Source organism: Zootermopsis nevadensis, unplaced genomic scaffold (genome assembly GCF_977971745.1).
Source record: "Zootermopsis nevadensis isolate Lab colony 2312 unplaced genomic scaffold, Znev_1.0 Znev_ptg000030l, whole genome shotgun sequence".
Taxonomy (NCBI): Eukaryota; Metazoa; Arthropoda; class Insecta; order Blattodea; family Termopsidae; genus Zootermopsis; species Zootermopsis nevadensis.
In genome coordinates this window covers 20937118-20960515 of record NW_028259162.1, presented here as the reverse complement: position 1 = coordinate 20960515, position 23398 = coordinate 20937118, and the positions used below count along the sequence as shown (strand labels likewise).

At 36.0% G+C, this 23398-nt stretch overlaps 2 protein-coding genes across 10 annotated transcripts in view; one reads left to right on the top strand and one right to left on the bottom strand.

The window, feature by feature from the left end:
- Nucleotides 1–23398, top strand: part of LOC110828972 (BLOC-1 related complex subunit 5) — a 132195-nt gene that overhangs the window by 53349 nt on the left and 55448 nt on the right. For 3 of the 5 annotated variants that reach the window (XM_087358745.1, XM_022062220.2, XM_022062217.2), the window contains one exon: nucleotides 12942–12982. The exons of 1 other annotated variant lie outside the window; for it this stretch is intronic. The gene's annotated coding sequence lies outside the window, so the exon portion shown is untranslated. Of the gene's footprint in view, nucleotides 1–11838; nucleotides 11978–12941; nucleotides 12983–23398 lie in introns of those variants that run through there. One more of the 5 variants, XM_022062219.2, reaches the window with a different exon arrangement.
- The window catches only part of LOC110828963 (uncharacterized), a 66325-nt gene continuing 43510 nt past the window's right edge, over nucleotides 584–23398 (bottom strand). Inside the window, exons 12-27 of one of the 5 annotated variants that reach the window (XM_087358739.1) lie at nucleotides 23142–23183; nucleotides 19000–19139; nucleotides 17462–17561; nucleotides 16772–16879; nucleotides 16087–16292; nucleotides 15310–15476; nucleotides 13698–13915; nucleotides 12729–12893; nucleotides 11289–11432; nucleotides 9633–9802; nucleotides 8810–8949; nucleotides 8481–8686; nucleotides 7760–7865; nucleotides 7188–7363; nucleotides 5981–6259; nucleotides 584–5272 (exon numbers count right to left, since the gene is read on the bottom strand). In XM_087358739.1, coding sequence (XP_087214865.1) covers nucleotides 5255–5272; nucleotides 5981–6259; nucleotides 7188–7363; nucleotides 7760–7865; nucleotides 8481–8686; nucleotides 8810–8949; nucleotides 9633–9802; nucleotides 11289–11432; nucleotides 12729–12893; nucleotides 13698–13915; nucleotides 15310–15476; nucleotides 16087–16292; nucleotides 16772–16879; nucleotides 17462–17561; nucleotides 19000–19139; nucleotides 23142–23183 — 2385 coding nt within the window. In that variant the 3' untranslated portion in view covers nucleotides 584–5254. Of the gene's footprint in view, nucleotides 6260–7187; nucleotides 7364–7759; nucleotides 7866–8480; nucleotides 8687–8809; nucleotides 8950–9632; nucleotides 9803–11288; nucleotides 11433–12728; nucleotides 12894–13697; nucleotides 13916–15309; nucleotides 15477–16086; nucleotides 16293–16771; nucleotides 16880–17461; nucleotides 17562–18999; nucleotides 19140–22938; nucleotides 22966–23141; nucleotides 23184–23398 lie in introns of all 5 variants that reach the window. The other 4 variants (XM_087358737.1, XM_087358738.1, XM_087358740.1 and 1 more) reach the window with 4 other exon arrangements.

Sequence of the window (23398 nt, the reverse complement as noted above, 5' to 3'; positions counted from 1 at the left end):
GTTGATAAATTAATTAGAATTTAGGAACTTGCTACCATATTCTGGGAAGAGGAGTAAAGTGGTTAATATAGACCTTTATTTAGAGTTTTGTCAGGTTAAGAATTTCATACTGGATTTATAGAGCATTCAGAAAGCTATCAGTAGAGCCATTTTCTGATGGTAATAATTTCAAAATTGTTCTTGAATTTTATTACCTTTCAGGTAATGGAAATGCAATATAAAAATAACTTCTTGTTCCCTATCCCTAGCAGTGTCATGTGCCGCCCTATAGATGTATTAACCTTTTAAATACTTGCAACCACTATACTGGCCACTGTGTAAGCAGGCCCCAGGAATTTTAACTTCTTGTTGAGGAACACTATTATTTACTTAAGAGTTAAATTACGTTGTTTCTTGTATGAAAGCTGATTTGTCCATCATTGGTTCACATTGCTGCAACAGTGACCTAGGATACTACAGATGCCTCTGATAGCACTGTCAGATGTCCTGCTGATAAAATTGCCTCTGATGTGGCATAAAGAACACCCTTGGAATTTTAGTGTATACCTTTTCCATTCTTGTTTGTTAAAGACATGGTCAGCTGTATAAGTAAATTGAATATTTATTTTATTATACATTATAGTCTGATTTGTGAATAGAAATAATCAATGCACATTATTTGGTTTAGGTATGAAAATATCTTTGTTATAAATACCATGGATATGAACATATATACACACCAAAGTCATGTAAAGAGAGATTAGTAACAAGACATTAGGAGAAGAAAGAGGCAATATAAACACCAATAATTTTTTAAAAAATGCTAAATTACCATGCCATAACCAAAGTAAACACATCTTCATGACCTTTGAAGTGGGATTTATCAGCTGTTTCTCAAAAGTTTTCTGTAAATTGTTTTTTTTTATAATATTAGCCCCATTATGTGGTCATGTGTGAGTTAATTTGGTGTTGCAAAAGAAACTTGATGGTGGACCAAACACGTTTGTATTCAGGATTTACCTGGTATAAAACTTGACTGAGGCACTGGATATTCTATCCTTACCTGCCATAGCTTTTCTCATTCATTTTAGGTGAATGAGAAAATATCTAATATCTTGAATGTGGCTAAAACTTTGTCTTCCCACAATGCTCTCTAATTCACCACATTCAGTCATCATCTCGTGCAACATGGCTTAACTTCTGGAGTTGTGAGAGTGTCATTAAATAATCTAGAAATGCAGTACATTTTAATTTGGTTATGGTATGAGAAAAAAGTGTAAAAAAGGCTGTTCTAGTGAGTAATGTGTTATAAAATTTTTTCTATTGTATCACGTGACTAGTCTGTTTTTATATTGAACAGCTTGTACAGACTTTGACATTAAAACCATTTACTCGTATGTTTGTATGTACTATAATGCTCATTTCTTCTCCTGTTTTATTGATACATAGGCAACATTGAAAATTATCAGTGAAAATTGGTAATCACCAAATTATTTTTTAATTATATAAAATATATGTGACTTAATTATTGACATATAGGTACACTGTTGAATAGCAACTTAACCATAATTAATGTAGTTCATCGAGGTGGCAGAAGACTTTCTTTGTCTTTCTGAGTCTGTTAATGCAAATTCTGTGACAGTATCTTAAAATTGTCCGTGGCTACTTGTCACATTCTTTCCAAATTGCAGTTTGTTATTCAATTAAAATTATTTCCCTGTTATTCCTAACTCATCAATATTCACAATTTACAATTGGTGTACATTATTATTATTAATTAAATCAGTTTTTTGTGAATGATGATGATAAGCTAATGCACGATTTTTATCACCACATACTGTGTCAACTTTTTCAGTGCATCACATATTTATTTTTCTGATAATATAGAAATGGAATTCTTACATTTATTTATTCAAATGATCATGAATCAGAATTATTACTGTCAGTCTTTTCATCACTATGCAAAACTGAAGTTGTAAATTACAATTTTGGTTTCAATACTCAGTAAATATTTATACCGTCCTTGTGAATAAAGGCTGCCGAATGGTTTGTGTTGCTGACATCATGTGAATTTGCCCCTGGGTCATCTGTATGAACTGCTTCTTGCTCATTTTTCACAAAGAAAAACTAAACTGCTATCCCAGATGAACATGTGATTTCCTGTGTTTAAAGTAAGATGGCGTTACAGTTGTTTAACTTGATTGTGCTGTGATACATGTCTTGAAGTTTTGATATTTGAACAAAATGTATAACAGTTTCATCTTCCTTTGCCTCTATCTGAACTGCATTTGGTCCGCATTGCATATAACCCATTACTGCATGGCATTTATGTACAGGGTGAGGTGAACATTGACACATTTTACATAAAACAAACAGGATCATGCACCTTGTAATATTAACAAAATACAGGCATGGTATATCTCTTCTGTCCACTTGTTAAGAGTTTGGTGATTACCACTGATCACTGCGTTTTCTGCTTTCACAGTAATAGATTAACATATATTGTTCAGGTGAAGACTGTTTTTCACAGAAACTGAACGTGAGAAATGTTTAGTTAGATTTATTTCCAGGAATTATTATTTAGATTTGTGACACTGAATGTTCTTGACAAGTTCTTATAATTAACATAACCAGACAAAATACAAAAATCATTTTCACTGTGAAGGAATTAGAATTCAGTGAGTAAAAATTCCTATTAACTTTATAAAAGGACTATGACAGAGTGAAAAGAATGACAAATTTTGTACAAAACATTTGTGTGTCTAGTGTCGGCAGTAACATAGGCATCCTTAAATTAAAAATGGTAAGAGCACTTGAGCTGTAATAAGTTGGAATATCAGGCAGCTTTTGTTTGATTTGTTGTGTGTTACTGAATGAACTATGCTGCCAGAATTGAGCAGAATATTTGTTCAAACTGTATGAGACTTGAGGGTTTCGCAGTAGTGATGGTGTCATAACCCAGAAGACCACACTCCAAAAATTAAGACTGTTTATTTCAAACATTTATGTTGCATATTTTTGCTATAAATGTTCCTGAGAAGCCTAAACATCTGTGGTCCACTATTTGCTGGGAATGGGCAGTCAGTCCGTAATACACAAGATCACTGGACCACACAATGCTAAATACGACACAGTTTAGTTGCTGTTTTAATTTTTTATTTTCTTGTTTGGGAGACCTGTGATCATATGCCACACAAAGTAAAGAATCGTAGAGATGACAGTGAGAAGTACATGTAACCATTGTATTGTAAAGAAAAATGATACCAGATGAAGTTGCATTTTTATTTGTGAAAGTTCTGGGTTTGGGGCTGGCTGCTAAGGAAGCTGGTACTGTACTTTGCTTCATTTATTAGTTAATAACAATATTGAACTGTTTAGTCAAATTTTGATTATATTCTTAAAAAAATTGTGAATGAGAATATTACTTTGTAATCCAGTGTATAATTTGGAATTTCTTTAATCATCCCTGCATTGATCACTTGAAATTCATTATGTGTTAATTGAGGCATGTTTTTTAAAAAAGGTGAATTTATATTGGAGATAGATATAAATATTGATCATATAGCACCTGGACAAGACATTTTTAAGGAATTTAAACGTTTTTCATAGCCCCAATAAAATACATAAATATTCTAGTTATGATGATATGTTATTATAAATTTGGCCCATTATTATGGCATGTTTTGACCTCAAATATTACATTGTGGGTATCCAGGTTGTAATTTTTCTTCTAAATTAAATGGTTCGAAGATCTGTGGATTCTGATCCACATCAAATTTATTGGAATTTGTGGAGTGTTAAGGGGTCAGGTAACAGTGACCTTAGTTACTGATGTTAAGGGTAGTTTCTTTTGCAAGAACTTAATTATTAGCAAAGAAAGTGGAAAATATAATTGTGTATTAAAAAGAAAAAGTGGCATATCAATGCCTAATTTTTTGGCTAGGAAGGCAGAAACCACCGCTACATTGCTAAACTAGAGCCGAATTAAGGGTTTTAATAGACTGGGTTCCTTTATCAGTACTACTTCTGTATGGCAGAGGTTATTACAGAACAGTAACAACTGGCCTCAGTTCTTAATATAGTGGATTAACTTTACAGGAAGATGACCAAAATAATCTTGTCTTTTACTGTATTTTTTGACGAATATATTTGCTGTTACATCTGAGTTTATGTTTCCATCTCATGTGTGGTTGATGATTGAATGACTCTGATGACAAAATTTCCTCAAGTATTAGAGAATTATAATTGCATCTAATGTGCTTATTCACTCAGTAATCGCAGATAGTGGTCTGCACATGAAGACATTGTTTATAACCCACACTAACTCCAGATTACTGCAAGAGTTACTGGGAATTAAACCTTAGGTCTGATTTCTGAACTTTGTTACCTCATGAACTTCTTCCATGAAATGTGGGGTCTAGGACCACTTGATGTCTGTTGTTAATTGGTCCCTTAAAAGCGTGACCAATAGGGAAACAGTGGATATCGATACTTGCATCTTATAATGATAGTTTGTTCCTAACAAGTTGTAAACTTGAGTTCTAAATTACATTTTGTGGCAAATAAACACCATTAAAGTCTGGCCTTATGACTGATAAAAAATCTCTTAGCCTTCTGCCTTGTCAAAGTAGAATTCACATTATTGTCCTTAGCTTACTGATTGGATATCCAAATAAACACTAACTTCTCCATTTTCAGGAACAAATTTTTTTCTGGTTCTTAGACATTTAATTACTGTTAATTTTGTAGCTTCTTTATATTTTATCAGCTACAGTTGATCTTATTGTTTTAAGTTGTATTCTGTGTTCACATCCAACATGACTGCTCATTTACCATCTTCAGAATCAGTAATAATTTTCAATTTTGTTTCCAAAGTGTGGAATACTCTTGGCTTCTTAACTTCCTTACTTCACTTTTCAGACATGGGCTGTGAGTTTTGTTGCAGAAATAAAGTAAATAAGACACAAAATTAGCAGAGATCTCATTTGAGAACCTCTCACTAGGTGTGTTCTGGTAGACTGAAGCTGATGATTGATAGTAACATACATGACGTGATACAGGTGGTGACATGATGGTGGACACAAGAAATAATCAACAACAGATATGGAAGTAATGGTGGTAAAACAGTCATTGATGGATATAAGAAATGGCAGATTGAGAAGTAAATGGATATCACAGGTCCTCTGTACTTTTCACTCTTGTATGCCCCTTTATCTTTTTCCAGACGCCAACTGGACTTGGCCTTCTCTGTGCAGATAAACCTTGACAGTGCCTCTCACAGAACATTTTCCTTCTGAAAGAAATTGAAGCTGCGGTAACTCTGTCAGTGGAACAAGCTGTAAAAGCAGCATTACTTTGAAACCATTGAACACTGTCACCTATAATATTGTTTATTCTTTTTGAATGTGACTTAAAGTAATAATTTACATTAAAGTCCACAATTACTTTTTTGTATAAAGGGATTGGCAAATCAAAGTTTGGGGACCAACATTTTAATTTATGATATTTTCTCTTCTATACTGTCTCCTACTGCAGAGATGTATTATTAAAACTTTGGGTTATATTATCATTGCCACAGAATTGCCAGAAATTTACAGTAAGAGAGGTGGAGAGGAATTGGTTTTATGCTCAGTCAGGGTATTGTCTGTAGCTAATTGAATAAAACTATTAATTGGTTGCCATAGAAACATGAATTTTGTTTCGCTTCTTGTGGCAAATGAAATGTACTTTTTTGCTGAGTGCATTCGCTTCTGCCAGTTTGAACTTGAAACCAACTTGCTCTGTACTTTATAATGATGGGATTTGTTGAAAACTGTTCCTATATCTGAGGGAGATGTTGAATATGATACACAGGTTCCCATTTTTTTAGTGTGGTTAAATTAGTTACAAAGTATAGCATGAGCACCATTTTTAATTATATGTAAGCTCCTTCAAAGTAAATGCACCGTTATGATTATCATGACCTTGCCACTTCCCATACTGTACAGTTACTGTTATTAACCTTATGCTGTCGTGATGTTTCTTGAGTATCAAGGGTGTCTGACACTCTACTGAGTCTTCGCCCCCACCAACTCCGTGCTGCCCCAGCTGCAGCTGCCAGACTTCTCTCCCTCTGAGCAAGTAGTATTTCACCATAGTTAGTACTGTGGTTTCCCTGCGTCCCATTCTCGTACTTTGCTTCCTTCTCTAGTAGTTTTTCCCGCTGTATTTGAGTTTGCACTTCAGCAGGAATATCTGGTATTACATATGCCATTATTCCTGTGAGCGCAAAAACGATGTGCTGCAAAAATAGAACGAGGTCGCTTTGTGTTTGCATTAATACACATTTATCAATAATGAAGGATGGCGTTTGTGTTGTCACAACTTAGTTAAGTTTATTCTAAGGGCTTAGCTGGGTAGGGCAGATCACATAGCTAAAGTTGAGGGAGAAATCCTTTAGAAGTGGATGGATAGTAAATCACCTATCTCATACTCCATGATGTAATTACCTCATCAATACTAGATTAAGACAAAATGTGGACTCTGTGACATAATCTTTTCCACTTTATTTTAATATACTTGATGCAAAAACGTTTTTGAGGATTTGCTTGTAAACACCTCAAATGTCTGAGGTCAGCAGTATGTTTACATTTCTCTGGGTAAAGACAATTACAGAGCAACTGAAGAAGTATATGCTTAGGGCGTATCATGCAACATGTTACAGAATATTGTGTGAGTTCTGCAGCTGTTCTGAAGATTGCGAACAGAAGAATCTGAGTGACCAAGCCCTGGCTATCCAGTGCGTGTCTTCAGGCTCAGGTTCCGACTCTTGTATGCGCTGTGGCTTGCTCTGCTTATGTTATGCCAACTACTCAGGTTATGAAGCACCAGTAGCATGCTTTGTAATTGTAATTATTAGCCTGTGTAGTACCAAGATTAGTGGGATTCTTAATGAAATTCAGTGCTGCTGCCAATTAAATAGATCTTCCGTATGTGACACATCTGCCATTTTGGATTGCAACATTCGTCTGTGTCCTGATGATATGACAGAAAAGTACAGCATTGGAAGGAATTGTAAATGTTTCATGCCTGAAGATTACATAACAGTTTAGAAAATGCTAGCTTGAAAATGCACTAAAACTGTAGTTTTTTGAAGCTGAAATTAAAGGGGTTAAAAGAGATGATTAGAGTACCATGAACTGAGAAGCACCTCTTGCATTTGAAATTACCTCAAACACTACAACAAAAGCGAGACGTGCAGCAAACACATGCCAGTACTGTGGAGACAAGTCGTATTTCTTTTCATGGTTTGGAGGGTTGCGATAACCTCTGTACTGGCATGTTGAGGGATCCTCTGCATCCGTATCTGCTACCATGTCTTGTCTGTAGTCAGATGTATTGAATTCTGTGGGACAGTAGTCAGTTATAAACACACATGTAGTAGCATACCTGGATAAAAGCATCAGTTAGGGTGCACACTCCCCATCTATTCGTATGACAGTCAAAACTAAAACATTCAGTCCTCCATGTGCATACATGATTAAAAGCCTGAACATAAAGTAAAGCAACCTTATACAAGACTGAGAAGGTGTACGTACTCTTTGGAGTACACTAAAATTCTGAAGGTGTTCTTTATGTGATACACTGTTTAACAGTGTAGATGTGTGTGGCCTTTGATGACAATGTCTTTGTCTACTTACTGTTTTATTATCCTTATAAAATGCAGCAAAATGGTAGTTTTATGTGTATTTTCTGAGTTCATTCTGCTACTGTTAAACGAAAAATTGTGTTTGATACATACCTGACAGTGATGAGTCAATGTACCCTACTAGGTTCTCTGTGGGAGAGTACACATATTTGTATACCATTCGAGGGATGAAATCGCTGGTGTATGCAATAACAAATGCCTACAACAAAAATTATAGTTGCGAATCACGCTTTCATGGAAGTTATAGTTTGAATGCAGTTATTTTTGCCTTTTGGTGCTCTGTGTTTTATTTACTGTTTATAGCCAGCAACAATATATTTTTTATGTACTGTTTTCAAGTATGATAATCCGTTGTGTTGCTCTGGAAGTGGTTTCGTGAATAGTTACGTTGTCCATTACGTGTCATTATTTTAATTAATTATGCTTTCGTTTCGCTTTTGTTCAATGTTATGCTTCATGATGTCATAATGTCTCAAAATCATGGTGAAATATTGGTAGATGTGTTAAACATGCATTATTAAACATTGTGGTCCAAAAACAAATGTATGTATTTGAAGAATAAATTTTTATTTATAGAATTGTTACTTCTATCTTAGGAGAAAGCAGTAGAACCTGTATGCGACACTCACTAGACATGCATGCAAGGAAACATGTAGCTATTAGTTTTCTAGATATGCAGAAAATAAGAAATTCCAGTATTGGAACAAAATCTAATTACAGCTAATGTAGATTATTTATGCATTTTTATATTCATACAAATAGCTGGTTGCCATATCTTAGGATTGTTGAGGTAATGTATAATATTATAACTTACATTTGATACTACTGAAGCATAGGTAACACCTTGTAGTATTCCGTACCACGCACCAATGTCCTGAACCCTCTCAGCGAGAGGCCTCCGAGCTTGTGTCACCATTTTATATGCGTCTAATCGTATCTCTCCAATGTTGTTTAGAAGTGCGAATAATGGTGCTAGTGGAAAAGCAGCAACAAAGAGGGTAACAAAGCCATATTGAAGAACTGTAAACAAATAAGAATAAAAAGGATAACATGTCTGTGAAAGTTTGAGAAGGCGCCTCTATTCTCTCTCTCTCTCTCTCTTTTTTGGAGTAGATTTATAGTGTGTGGTCTAGTGATATATACCCATTTCAAGATACTCTTCAAAGAGTGCAAGTCTTCCTGGGTCTTGGAGTTGAAAGTCTTCCTCCCAACGTGTGTACTTTCGCTCAAGGTTCTTGGTGTTGGAACGATGAACACGTTTGCTCCACCAGTTGTACATTTTCCTGCAAGTTTGATCCATTCCCTTAGAAAAATTATTTTTCTTACTCTCTGTGCTGCTTTCCATAAATAAAACAGCCTTACAGAGTGGTACAAACTCCTTAATGTGTAGGGGATCATGACGCAACAGCCATCTTTAGACTCATTGCTGGGAAAACCTCAAATCCTACATGTTGATAACTCTTTAAAATCTTCATATAAATATTGCTGTGGGTGGTCACTAGGTGATTGGTTCAATGAACCATGACACAATACCAGCAATGCATCACAGTCACACCACCCAACTAGCTACACAAAGATTTTAAACAGTTTTCAACATGTAAGATTTGAGGTTTTCACAGTGGTGAGTGAAGATTTCTGTCTTCTGGGTTGTTGCGCTGTATAGTATTACACATCGCAACAACCCAGAAGACAGAAATCTTCAGTTTTTAACATATTTTACTGTCCTTTCATTTTATATCCTTTTATTGCTTTTGGTGTTCTTAAACGACTATGTTTAGCTTGTCAAGAAGGACTATGCTGCATTGAGTTAATTAGTTAGCCATATGAAATGAACATGCAGTAAAATTACATTAGAAAGTGCATTGACTTGCCATGTGCAGGCATTGTTCCTAGTGATTACTGTTTGGCAGTTTAAAATTAGAAGCTGAGAGGTGACATCAGTTTCTAATTTTTTAGTGGCACTTACGGATAGAGAATCTCCAGGAAGTTATTAAGCAGCTGCTTTCCAACCATTATGATGGACAGCTGTATGCACAGTTCTGATAGACACCCAGCAGGATCACAAACATCTATCTTGAGCCTTGTGAATGCTGAATTTCTAGCACTTGCATCTCCAGGATGAACAAAAAATCTGCCCTAAGGTGAAAAATAAATAATAGACTTACTGATTGTACTATATTTCCTTTCACATACTTGTCAGTCACAGATTGTGGAACAATTTTTTTAACTGAGGCCATGGTTAATGTCTCATGGATGGTGGAGATGACAGTGCTCAACGTTTTCCCCCTCTGTCTACGATTATATTCTCCTCACGTGCTGTACGGTCTGTATATCAATTGGCCAGAAGCACTTATTGCTAATGAAGGTTATCACTACCAGCATTTCTGTGAACAGAGTGGCCAAACAGCTGGAGTGCATATAGGATATTATAACGCTGTTAGGGGGGTGTATAGCTGATTGACCTGTGGGACTTTCTTGTAACCTCAGCACAGCACCAGGCAGTTTATCCTCCAGCTTGGATTGCGTTCAAAATAGATGTATGTGACTAAGTTCGATTGACATATAACGTCAGCCATTGTTGTTGTGTCATCTGAAAACATGGACCTATTGGTTGAAGTGTTGGTACCAAAGAATGTAATGAATTTCTTAAATTGAGGTGTTGTATAAGTAATCCTGCTTACTTAGTACAGAATAAATCACAAAAATTCTATAAAACTGAAAAAAAATTAGATTTTGTAAATTATCATAAAGAATTTCTCACAGTTGCTGCCAGTAGAAGAACGAACAGTGAATCAAATTCAGGAATGTGCTGATGAAGAGTATAATTAGAACCACTGAATATAAACTCTTGAAATGGCTGTATATAAACTAGTAACAAATTATTCTTTGTCTGAATCATCTCCAGCATGTCTATGTATGTCCTAATTATCATCACCACTCCTGTAATTACAGTTTCCATGAATCCATGTTTCTGACAATATTCTTGTTCGTTCTGAGATTTGAGGTTCTTACAGCATTGAACATGTCAGTCGTGGGCTCTAATTGACTTACCTGTTGCGATGATAAACAGCACATTATTTGTAAGGTTTTAATTGAATTTTTATTTGTCCAGCTGAGATAAAACATTGTCTTTTATGAATACTTTTTTAAATACTTAAAATCAATAGACGTCTTGGTTTCTACTGTGTGTATTGAACGTGCTCAAAATAGAGTCAGGGCCTTCTATTTGAGATTGTGCTGTCCTTTCAACAATTAATTTTTTATCAGCATGTGAATAAGTAGAGAAAACAATGTTTAAAACTTAAGTTTATGTGTTTTAACTGATAGATAGTGGAAAATGTGTAAATTGGACTGCACTTTTATCCATTTTTGTGAATAAGAAGATAAGTAGGTAAGAGTTCATCTTACAGTGGGAAGTTGAAATTAACCAACCTTTAAAGAAATTTATACATTCAAAGTGTTATAAGAAATATTTAGCACCTGTACAAGCCCGCTGGTGTTGGTTAATTGACTTGTTTTGTTCCATCTTCCCTGTTTTGGCTGTTTAAACTCTAACATTTTTATTATAATACTAGCTGTACCCAATAGCAAGGAAGGATACAAAACTGTAGCGAGTTCATACCTTAAAGAATGCAATGTAAATGAGTGAAGAGTAGAAATTTACAAATTGGAAAACAAATATCTTGAATGTATAGCTATCCTCATATTCTGTTTGTGTCCGTGGGTTTTCCAAGTTAGTGAGCCACAGGGCCAGTCGCTGGTATAACTAAAAAAGAGCAGAGAAGAACAGTCTTTTTATTTATTTATTCTTTGTGGGAGTAAACACATTGCAAGGTCAGTAACATTAAGAAGTATGGCTGCTTGAATTTAACTCAGTTTTATTATAATTGAAAATATGCTATAAAATGGAAGAGAAAAACACCAAAGGTAATTTTAGTTTGTCTCAAAAGTGATGTTGGTAACATTGCAAGGTCAGTAACATTAAGAAATATGGCTGCTTGAATTTAACTCAGTTTTATTATAATTGAAAATATGCTATAAAATGGAAGAGAAAAACACCAAAGGTAATTTTAGTTTGTCTCAAAAGTGATGTTGGTAGCATTGAAAAAGGTATGATATGTAGTAGTATTAACCTTTTCTCATTTGAATCTAATAGTTTTTCTTTGTCTTTTGAGTGGTGACATTACATTGTAGTTGCATTGGTAATGGAGGACCTTAGAATCATTTTATCTGATTTTTATAATGCGAGGGTGTGAAAAGTAGTGAAATTTGTAGAAGAACAGTTCAGTATGATAGCAAATATGATTTAAGGTAAAGCTTACAAGTGGATGGAAATATTCCTATGAGTGTTGTATCGTATATTCTTGGTAACTGCTGACTTTAAAACATGTTCATATTAAGAAGCAGATTGCTTAGCATATCCTGGACAACCGAAGAATCAGCATTCATGAAACTGGTTATGCCTATGGTATTATTCATGATGAGCTTGAATAATGCAGAGTTTGCACCAGATGGGTGCTGAAATAACTGACATATATGTGTCTGGTGGAAGTCAGAAACTATTTTAATGGTACCATGTTAAAGATACCTTTCTGAATTGTTTAGTGGCCAGAGATCAGACTTAGGTCCATCGCTGTGAGCCTGAGATTGAGTGACAAACAGTGCAATGAAAGCCTAAATATTCTTTTGTCACCGGAATGTTAAAATGTTACCATTCAGCATGAAATTTATATAAACAGTTTTCTGAAATTCAGCAAGTCCTGTGTTGGTTCACTTTTAAGAAACTGTGACAGCTTTTAATGTTCAGTACAGTGACATGCTGCGTAACAGATTGAAACTAGCATTTAAAATAAGATTCCAACAACTGCTCTTAAAATATTTTTTGTCCTCAGTTTTTATGCGTTCTTTTGCATGAAGCGTATAGCAAGATTGCATTATTTTATTTACTTTTGTGTATGTGATTTCTTAGTGAGATTACGAAGTGTGTTACATTTAATATAATTAGGCGTAGATTATGTAATACCAGAATTTTTTAATATAAACAGAAATATTGCTAACTCACCTTTGTGAGAATCATGATGAGCACCAAGTTGATGACAGCAGCTGTGATGGATGTGAAGATCTTAGCATGCGTTTTCAGGAATTGCTCTCCACTGCCATAGATGACGGTCACCACAGATATGCGATATATTATTGTCCCCAGAACAGCTCCCAGAACAACGAACACCTATGTTACGTAAGAAGTATGTGCATGTGGTTCTTATTTGTTTTACAGATGTGAGGTGTTGTGAACATCACCCTGTTCTTTTGGAAAAAGTGAGTATGATGCGCTACATTCTGGAACAATTCAGCAATGTATTATATATTAACTAGATAATTTTACTGTAGTAGAACCCATAGATTCACCACTAACCCCAAAGTCTACATTTGAACACAGTGAGCTAGTTCCGTCTGGAGATTGTACTCTTCTGGGATGTTGTACATCTTGTCTCAGAGAAATTGACCAGTGCTTTAGAAGTGCTTACTGCCTCTTCAAGGCATACATGGAAAACGGCCCAATCCATCTGTGCGAAGTCAAGGCAGCTCATTGGGCTTTAGAAGGATGTTTGACTAGTGATGTTGATTGGTACAGGTAAGTGATTTTGAGCTGAGTGCTGTGCATACAGCCGGATGCATCAGTGGGACAAAATTCTTGGCCATGATGATATCAAGGACATTGGGTGTCACCAGTCCCTGCCCACCATTTGTGGGGGGGGGTGGGGGGTGGAGTGAGAGGACTGACCCTTTTGAGGGCCATTGGAGGATGGAAGAGAAGAACAGCGACAGGCCAGGAGAATGGAGGACAGTCAGTAAACAGTGAGTGGATGTGTCATGGATAAAAGAATGGATGGGCTGGCAATAAAGGGAAGAAATGTTGGAGATTGGCCATTGGTAGAATGGGCAACAACTGGAACACGGGTCCCCTGAAAAGTGTCACAGTCCATATTTTAAATTTTAATGTTTTGAGTTTATTGCAAGTATGTAGACTTACCATGAACAAGACAGCTGAACTGGTTGCCAGAAACCTCCATGCTTTGCTCCATGTAGGAAGATATGGTTCTTTCTCCATCGTAACAGGATTGGTGCGAAAAGTTTTTACTGATGTTTCAAACTCAGGTCGAGGTTCCTCATCATCTTCAACATTTTGTAAGTCCCACTCCCACACGATAACTGCTTGCTGTCTTTTCCACAGCTCCAGAAACATTGTTGCTGAAACGTAGTCATGGATAATAATTGTACTGTTGAACTATCTCATGTAATTATACTTTATTTACTCTCACAACATAAAATAAACATACATTACCAACATGTTTATATACCCATCCTCCCAGATGACTATACGGATCTAGGCAAATTTTTTAAAATTTGGTTGGGAATGTTTATATTGAAAGCTGGTAAAATTTATTTTGACCCGTAACTCCTTCTACGTAATTATATTTCTCAGAAATGGCACAGTGTACGAAAGATTGGAATGTGACATAAAGATATATAGAATTTATACCTGTAGCTAATATAGCAACTCCCCCCTCCAATTAATAATTTGAAAAATTAGGTTTGTGATGTAATAAATGTTGTAGATTGACAAAGATTACAGGACTAAAGTATGGAATTAACTTAGTAAATTCTAGCATTAGCGGGCTAATCACCACAGGTGGTGCCCTGGTTGCTGTCTTTGTGCAGACCCAGGGAAATAGTTGCTGATGAGTGTCATGAAGGATTGAAACTGGTTAAAATTTCCACAGACGTTCTTTGAAACACATGAATTCAGATGTTATGGCAGAATTCATTGGTTCAGCAAGGGGTTCCAGGGTGGCATTAGAGTCTGGATTGATACTATAGAAATCTGAGTTCTGTAGCAGCTCTTACGAGTTACTGGTATGATTGAAGTAAGTGAGTAAGTTGAGTGAAAGCCAAGGCGACTGTAGCCAGGCATGATAATAGCGTATCAGGGTCAGCATATTGAGAAATGTATGAGGGTCCAAGGGAGGAGCATAACCATGAAGTCAAACTGTGGAATAATTTTCTTCTTGTTTAATGTGCTATTTGTGGAAGAATTTTAGTGTGGGAGTGAAGTGGTTGAGTCTTCAGTGAGTGCCTCTTTCCTATTCCGTACTGCCGCGACTCCATTGTGTATGGTCGTAGCACTGTTAGCATATAGTAGGTATGATATTTGGATCATTGAGGGTGACGTTACTGACAAGGAAGGATCGGAGTGTGAAGGGTTAGGTGTAGAACACCACCAGGCATTATTTTAACCTGCCCTCTTATTTATCTTAAATCAACTGATCAAAAAGCTAACTAATGGCAGAGTCTTGCATAAGCACAAGATGTCAGCCCTTGCTAGGTTAAACCATTCCTGCATATGAAATGCATAGGTGGAGTAGGTATGCAGTATGGCTCAATTTAAAGTAGCCTGAAAGAGGACGTACATGTGGCATACCAAAAATTATGACCTTTTCATAATTTGAACAGAAAAGCTGTATTGCATGTGTTGCTGAAGATCTTATTTATTCAGGTACTAGACGTTTTTATAGTTTGCATTTTGTCGTAAAAAAGGAGGCAACATAAGTAAAATTTATAACAAAAACATTATTATTGCTTACCCCAAAAGGACATGAATATGGCAAAGAAGACAGTTGCAGGGTTGTCAAACAGGTACGTAATCTGGGCGAAGACACAAGAAGAGTTGAGCTTTTGGTAGTCACACACTTTGTCGCACAGGGGACACATTGTGATATTTCCACCAACGCTAGGATCACATATCTCCATACTGAAAAAGATTGTGTAGTACACTGATACATTTATTGTCATTGTGTTGGAAAGAGTTTATGAATCTGTTATTGAAATTTTGTAGTGAAGGATGTGGTTTTCAATGGCATAATGTGAGAAACAGGTTCATTACTTCAGACACAGTTAGATGACGTAGGTATCTGAAGTATGACATAATCCTTGAAAATATTCTGGGAATAATCTATGCCTTTTTTGTGGCAGAAGTTTATTATACCACATCTTGTTGCAGATATTTCTGTCTCATAAAAATTACTTATTACGGCAGTGTTAACCAAGGCGATTGTTGCAACTCTATGATCTAGGGTTGTAAAATGGCATTCAAGATTCTTGCAACAATGCGATCCAAGGTCACTGTTGTAACATTGTGGCTGAAGATGTGATAAACATGGACAGACACATTTTCTTTATGCTAAAGCAAAAAGAACATTTAAAATGCATGTACAATTGTAGATTTGTGTGTTAGTCTTCAGTGAGCCTTGTCATTAATTCTGTTTTAAGAGCTTCTGTACATCTGAACAGCCTTCACGTTTTGTGCCTTGTTTGACACTTTACAATTTTATGTTCTACTGAGAATTACTTGCGTTTTGTACCTTGGAATATTGTCACTGGAGTTCATGGACAGGAGACCATAGAAGAAGCATAATAGGCCAACAACAGATGCTGGGATGAGCATTTTTGTATAGAAGCCAAGCCAGCCAAAATAGAGACCTATCTTCTCACCAAAGTACTTTTTGACAAGCCACAGTGGCTGCTTCTTGTACCATTTGCTGGGACGAGCCCATTCAGTGTAGAGTAACTGCAAACAAAAGTAATATTTACCAATATAGAAGGAACAAGAAAGAGAGGGAGACCCCCCATTAGGTGGCTTGATAGTGTAGAACAAGATCTTCAAGCTCTCGGAGTTCAGGGATGGAAAAGGGAAGTCGTAAATAGGGACCAGTGGAAGCACATTGTTGGGGCGGTCAAGGCCTGTAATAGGCTGTAGAACCCATGATGTATGAGGCATGCATATTGATGCCACAAGGAGGCTTCACCTTATCTGTCATAATGTCACTGTCCCAGAACATGCTGAAGCTACCACATACCGCAGTGGGCAGTGAGTAGGTAAATATTTTAAAGATTGCTAGTCATACATGTTACTAATAAGCTAAACCAGTTTCACTAAAGACACTAATAGTTATACTAAAACTACATAACTTTAAGTAACAAATACAGGTTTACAGAGTTGTATTTGTGGCTTTGATTTTCTGCGGTGAGACTGACTAGTGTGATTACCCGTCTGTCCAAGTTGGTGCCATTTCGTCTATCCCTGCTGTAGCTTCCTTCATGAAGGGGGAAAGCAGCAAGGTACGTACCACTGTTGAGTAGTCGTCTGATGCCAACCTGCAAGCAGTTACTCAGTACATATAAATGGAAATGGGGACATTGAAATTGGTCACACCTGTCTGTGTACTTCTCACTTAGATATTTCCATAGCATTTCAGTGGTCTGATAGCCTAATCATGGAGGTGCACTTCTATCATGGCTTTACTTTGAGGTTAGTGGGGATCAACCCCCATTGGTCCTCATTATGCATAATACATAAATGGATTTCTCTCTGATGATCTAGAGCTTTGAAGTTATACCTTGTAAATTTAACATAAAGATGGCTGACTTCTGGGATTTTGCATCATGTAACTTGGTAGAAATTGACTAATATTTCAGAAGTGCTTACTGCCTCCATTATCAGAATGTCTCAGTCTTCCCCCAGGTGAAGCCTCACATCGAACTATCAATCCTCATCACCTGTTGACTTATGTCCGTACGATTTTGTTTGTGTCAAGCTAAAGTATCTAGCTAACTCTGAGATTTGGGAAAGTTTCATACAACTTGGATTTTTCATTGAAGGGTTGACAGTCACTTACTGATTCCTTATTTGTAGAGATGTCAGTTTTTAGCTGCTTGTGACATACTTTTGCATCTTACCTTCTCACTGTCATCGTATTTGGCCCTCATCATGATTTGCCACACCACCTGACTCCTTTGGGCAGCTGTGAAGAATGTTTCACGATCTTTGATGATAAATCTGCACATTATGCAACAGAGTGTTAGATGTACACAGAAGATTGTTTATTGTTGTCTTAATTTTATACTTAATGTTATTATTTTTATGGTTTTTATGTATTTTAACTTCTTGGACCTTGAACCATATTTGATAATTTTCTTACCAATAACCTAAGAAGATAATACGAGTACTACTTAAGTATTCATTTGGTACCTCAAGGAAAGCATGACACATCAGTTACGAAGCCCAATTGTTCAGTCGTGTAGAGAGAAAAAAAATTGATATTTATTCTGAGAATTGATTATAAACCACCAATACACTCTTTGAGTAAAATTCAGAGTTACCAAATTGTTAATGCAGATGATACATGTAGTTGCCTTTGTGCCATAAAAATTTTCAGAAATTAGCGTGACCGCTCCAAATAGGTGAGGGGGTTTGAATCACAGGTTAGTTATTGGCCTTCGATTTCCCCACAAATTGACACAATGCAATTGCCAGCTACAAAGGTGTCCTGTTAAATACATCTTGCCTTTCCAGTTCATAACAGTCACCAAAGATTTGAAGCAGGAAAACAAAATAGAAGTTCTTTGCTAAGCGTGGAGATCATATTTCTGAAAAATGTCATATAAATAATTTCTTGTTTAGTTATGGATGGAATTACTTTATGCAAATTATGCAACAAAAGTGTTTAGGAAGTTGTATGTCACATTTACTCAAAAATCACTGTTGTGTGTTATTCTGCATCACGTATTTTTATTCCTTTAATTTTGAATTTAAAATGTTCACATGAACAACAGCTTCCTGCAGTCTCTCTGATTCGTTATAAGAATGCATTATGTTTCAGAGTACTTTCAGATTATATTTTCCGAAACACCATCAAAAATCAAATATAACATAAGTTCTGTGATTGGTATTGTCGGGCTGGGAAAGCATGTGGAATACTTGGCAAGAGGAGTGGGACTGCAGATATTTATTTTCTCCACAACAAATTCTAATGTTTGGTTAGGTTTTCCATTCCCTGTTAATCTCAGAACGAGTAAAGTTTCTGCATTCAGCAAAAGAAGTTTTGCCAAATCTGATAATTTTGAGCAAAACCACTTTGCATGAATATATGTAGGTCATGGAAATTGATTTGATGTTGAAATAGTTTGTAATGTGCAATTGAATGTAATGTATAAAAGTATGGATTTTTTAAGCCTTGTATGTCATTGGTGTGCTTATCACGTGATTTTACATTCAAAATTCTGCTTCTTGCTCACAGAGTCTGTTTATGGATTTCATTTGATTCTCTGAATGAAGAGAGAACATTGTTTACAGATCATTAAAATACATTTGTAATGCTTATGTGGTGTGCTTTCTTTGGGATAAAAGCAGAATTTTAAATATTTAATCTTCAGATGTTTGAAGTTTAATTTTGATACAAAAGAGTCAACCCTGGATTGATTGTTACCATACTCACTGCTCTTCTTTATCCTGTCTGTATGTTGCTGTGTAGAATGAAGGCTCCTTGGCTATCCTAGTGTGATCATACTCAAAGATCTTCATTAACTTGTAGGGCAGCAAGCCACCCCTCTTATTTTGCAGGCCTCCCTCCACTTCCTGAACAATGTAAATTCTGTCAGTTTTCAATGGAATGCACTTGAAATTTAAGTTTTGTAATTAGCAGCCTTCCCTGCACAACTATTAGTAATTTTAATGAATCCATATTTAGAGAATATTTTAGTTTCAAGTGTTTTGTTTAATGTTATATTATCTTTTATAAAAGAGATATGATGAAAATCAAGTGCAGTGGTGTTGGGTCTCATTGATGCTGCAGGAATATTTGCCTGATCAAAGCACAAGTACACTGTCTTGGTATTGCTAAAACCAAGGTGTATACTTTTATTCTTATGTTCTCATCTAAGTAATAAAAGAGAGGAGATGAAGTCACGTTTCTGAAACAAGTGTATATGGGGTGCTCCTGAACTGTGTCTTATTTCAGGAAGCATTTCTTTCTTTATGTTCAATGTTCTTTGTGCCCTTATGTTATGTCATCAAACATGTTTTTCCTTGTAAGACTTGAGGTTCTCACAGCGATGAGTATGAAGATTTCTGTCTTCTGGGTTGTTGCGCTGTGTTGTCTGGACGATGTTGACCAACGTTTCAGAGGTCATACTGCCTCCGTTATCAGGGCCCTGATGACGGAGGCAGTATGACCTCTGAAACGTTGGTAAACATCGACCAGACTACCCAGCGCAACAACCCAGAAGACAGAAATCTTCATACTCACCGCCCTGATGACGGAGGCAGTATGACCTCTGAAACGTTGGTAAACATCGACCAGACTACACAGCGCAACAACCCAGAAGACAGAAATCTTCATACTCATCGCCCTGATGACGGAGGCAGTATGACCTCTGAAACGTTGGTTAACATCGACCAGACTACACAGCGCAATAACCCAGAAGACGGATATCTTCATGTTTTTCCTTTATGATTTTTGGTTCCATTCTGTGCCTTATTAATGGTATGTTACATTTACTAACAGTTTGCAGACATGGTCTTTTAAATGGCATGTTTATGATATTGTTATCTTAGTGAGGAACAGATTCTTTGTTTTTGTCGCCATGCATATTCTGTTCATTTTTATCACTTTCTTCAAAACTAATTTCATTACCTTTTTGTCCAAAACATAATTCTTTGACTGCACTGTTGTAGTGGTTTGTGTGACATGCAGAAGTTAGTTGAACATGAACTTTAGTGTGCACATGCACGATATGAACGTATGGCACCAAACTTACCATGCATGCATATGTGTTCAAAATAGGGTTGTGAAGAACATGATGGTAGACTTATGTGCGACCACACATTTGCGTATGAATTATGAATGCATTATTCTGGGAAAAGAAGCTGTAACTGTAATCTGTCTTTGTCATGCTTTAGTTTGCTAGGATGATATCATAAGCAGAATAAATTTGTAACAACTGAGGGTGACCCTGAGAACTAAATAAGAATTCTTGTATTGGATTTCTGTGGTAGTTTGTTGAAGTATATATGCACTTTTGAAAAATTCTGTTATGTTCTGGTTGGATTATTAGCTGACATGGAGGATAGGGGAGTTGTTGATTTCTGAAGTTTCAGCAAAATAGCCCTGCAAGATATATGATAGCACTAACTTAAGTTAGAATAGGCCAATAATTATGATAAATGAATTTAAAAAAACAGTATATTCATTTTTGGAATATAATGATGTTAAACAGAACCGGAAAGTTTTTACTACCGGTTTTGCTGCTGCACCGTCATACACGATCACTGAAAATCTAATAATGTAAATTGGTGGAAGTGTATTTTATTAAAATGGAATTCAGTTTGAGTAGTAATTAAAATAAACATGAGCCTATCATACTGTTTTTTGAATAAGGTCTGAGCACTTTATTCCCAGCAAATTTTAAGTAAACGTTACTGAACTGTTGTATATATTTTATTAAACAGTTTGTTTCATAGACAAAACTTAAGCTCAACTAAATTACTTTGTAACCTACTTTTGATCTATGACACATCAGTTGGTATTCATTAGTTAAATGACTCGCACCATGGTGTAGAATTAGTTTTTATTGATTTATCAGTGGGGAAAAATTATAGATTTCTGAGAATGAGGAACAGAAGGGAAGTTGTGTTGTATTAGAGGTCTTAAGGTGCTTGCAGGACAAACTAATAACGATGTTATATATCACAAAATATTTCTGTTGGAACTTTCCCGTTTTATTCTCGTGAGAGTAATTGCTTTACAATTGAACAGTACATCTTACATGAATGGTGACTGATTTCAGAATAATTGGGATAGAAGTATATGAAGGCGAAGATAACTCTTGTTAGATCAAATTACAGAGACACAGAAAATTTTGGCATTGTAGAGAAGAAAGGTGGCATTTTTAGAATTAACTCGTGTAAAAGGAACTTGTCAATATGGAGAATTGATACAGGTTTCATTTTGCTCCATTCATTGACCTATGATTTTGCTTGTGAAACAGTTCCATACAAAAAATTAATATTTTTTATATGTGTAATATATATATATAGTAAATTTGAATAACATAAATTGCGAAAAATGCTTGGAAACACTGATTTTATGCACTATTTATCCCTTTTACAAATTTATTACATTTTAGGTAGTGAAATTTGCATGCCAAGCTTAAAGTGTTTAAAAAAGCATTACTGTTGTCATCCCAGGTATATAGTGAGATATTACATTGATTCAGGTGTTATGAAAGGTCAGTGCAGTATTAACTCACATGCAACTTAGCCTTTAATCATGCCCTCTTGAGGATCATTCTATACCTCACACACTTCTTTGTACATGTTGAAATGCTTTTGGGTGGTTTGTAATTACAATTTCTATAGAATATAAAGACGTTGAAAGTTTTCTATAGCGTTTGCAAGTTCAACAGCCCAATCATCCTTAAATTACTGCAGAATTGCCAAGATAAGTTAAATGTGAAGGAAAATTTAAATTGTGAATCTACAAAATAGGCCAAGTATGCAGGCAAGTATTTGCTGAATGGTATCTCTGCTTTCTATTGATTTTGAAGTTTTAATTTCAGATCTCTGTCTTTCTTATGTTGGACATATAAATATAAAATTGAAGAAAGCCTATAAATGTGATATGAAATTCTAAATTTCAGCCCTTTCAGTTTATATTCACAGGAATCTGATGTTATAATAGTACAGTGCCAGACTCTGTAATTGGGTTCAAGATCAACCGGATCCAATGCAAATATTTCTGTATTTTTTGTACATCTCTCACATCTGACAAATACAAAGTCTTTAAATGCTGTGAATACCATGCTGTCATGGCCCCAACACAGTTCAGATTTTACATTAAGTTTTAGGTCTCTGCCGGCCATTATCTTTGTCACCCTATGTTGAGAGCATGTGGAATTACTATATTGCTGGTTCTGTTACCCCTGACAGGTAGGCACATGTTAGAAACATTAGAAGATCGTTACCTTCTTTCTCTCTGTAGCACTAAATATTTATTACTGCAAGCATGCTGAAATTATATGCATTCAGAATTAAATTAACTAAGACAAGAGGTGTGCACCGGGTACTGGTTGGGAAACCTGAAGGGAAGAGACCGCTGGGGAGACCTAGACGTAGATGGGAGGATAATCTCAGGCGGGATCTATGGGAGATAGGAGTTGAAGGAAACTGGATTTTGTTGGCCCAGGACAGGGTCCGGTGGAGGGCTTTGGTTAATTCGGTGATGAACCTTCGGGTTCGGTAAGCCATCTAGTTAGTTAGTTAATGTATTTCATGAGGAGGGCATTGTGTTTATTGGGATTTGTGAAGCCTTTCAATTCCCTTTGCATGAATAACATACAAAGCAAGCCACATGCGAGCACATTTTCGTTGCACTTACCCAGGCTTTACCTAGGCTTATGAATCTCTTGTTTTAGCATGGTAGTAGTAGTGGAAAGAAAAAAACAAATAAGAAAGAAACAGTCATTATGAGCACTCACACGCATATGTACAAAGCTGAAAATGTTGAAAAAAGTTTTTGTCAGAGAGCAAGCATCACCCGGTGAACCAGTAAATTCTGAAATAATGGGGACAATACATGACCTTGAATACTGCTCTTGGTCCGTCACTCGTCCTGACAAAACACTGCCCATGGAAATAATATACAGAACAGTTAGTCCCTGGAAATTAACTCTTGAACACACATACAATACAATATAACTTCATATACACTTCAGAGACAAGATTATGTGGCAAGGCATTTTAGATGTACAATTTCTAAAAATTTGTGGAGGTAAATGCATCTTATACAAGATGCACCATTTAAAACACAACCCAAAACCAGTCGCATACTGTGATAC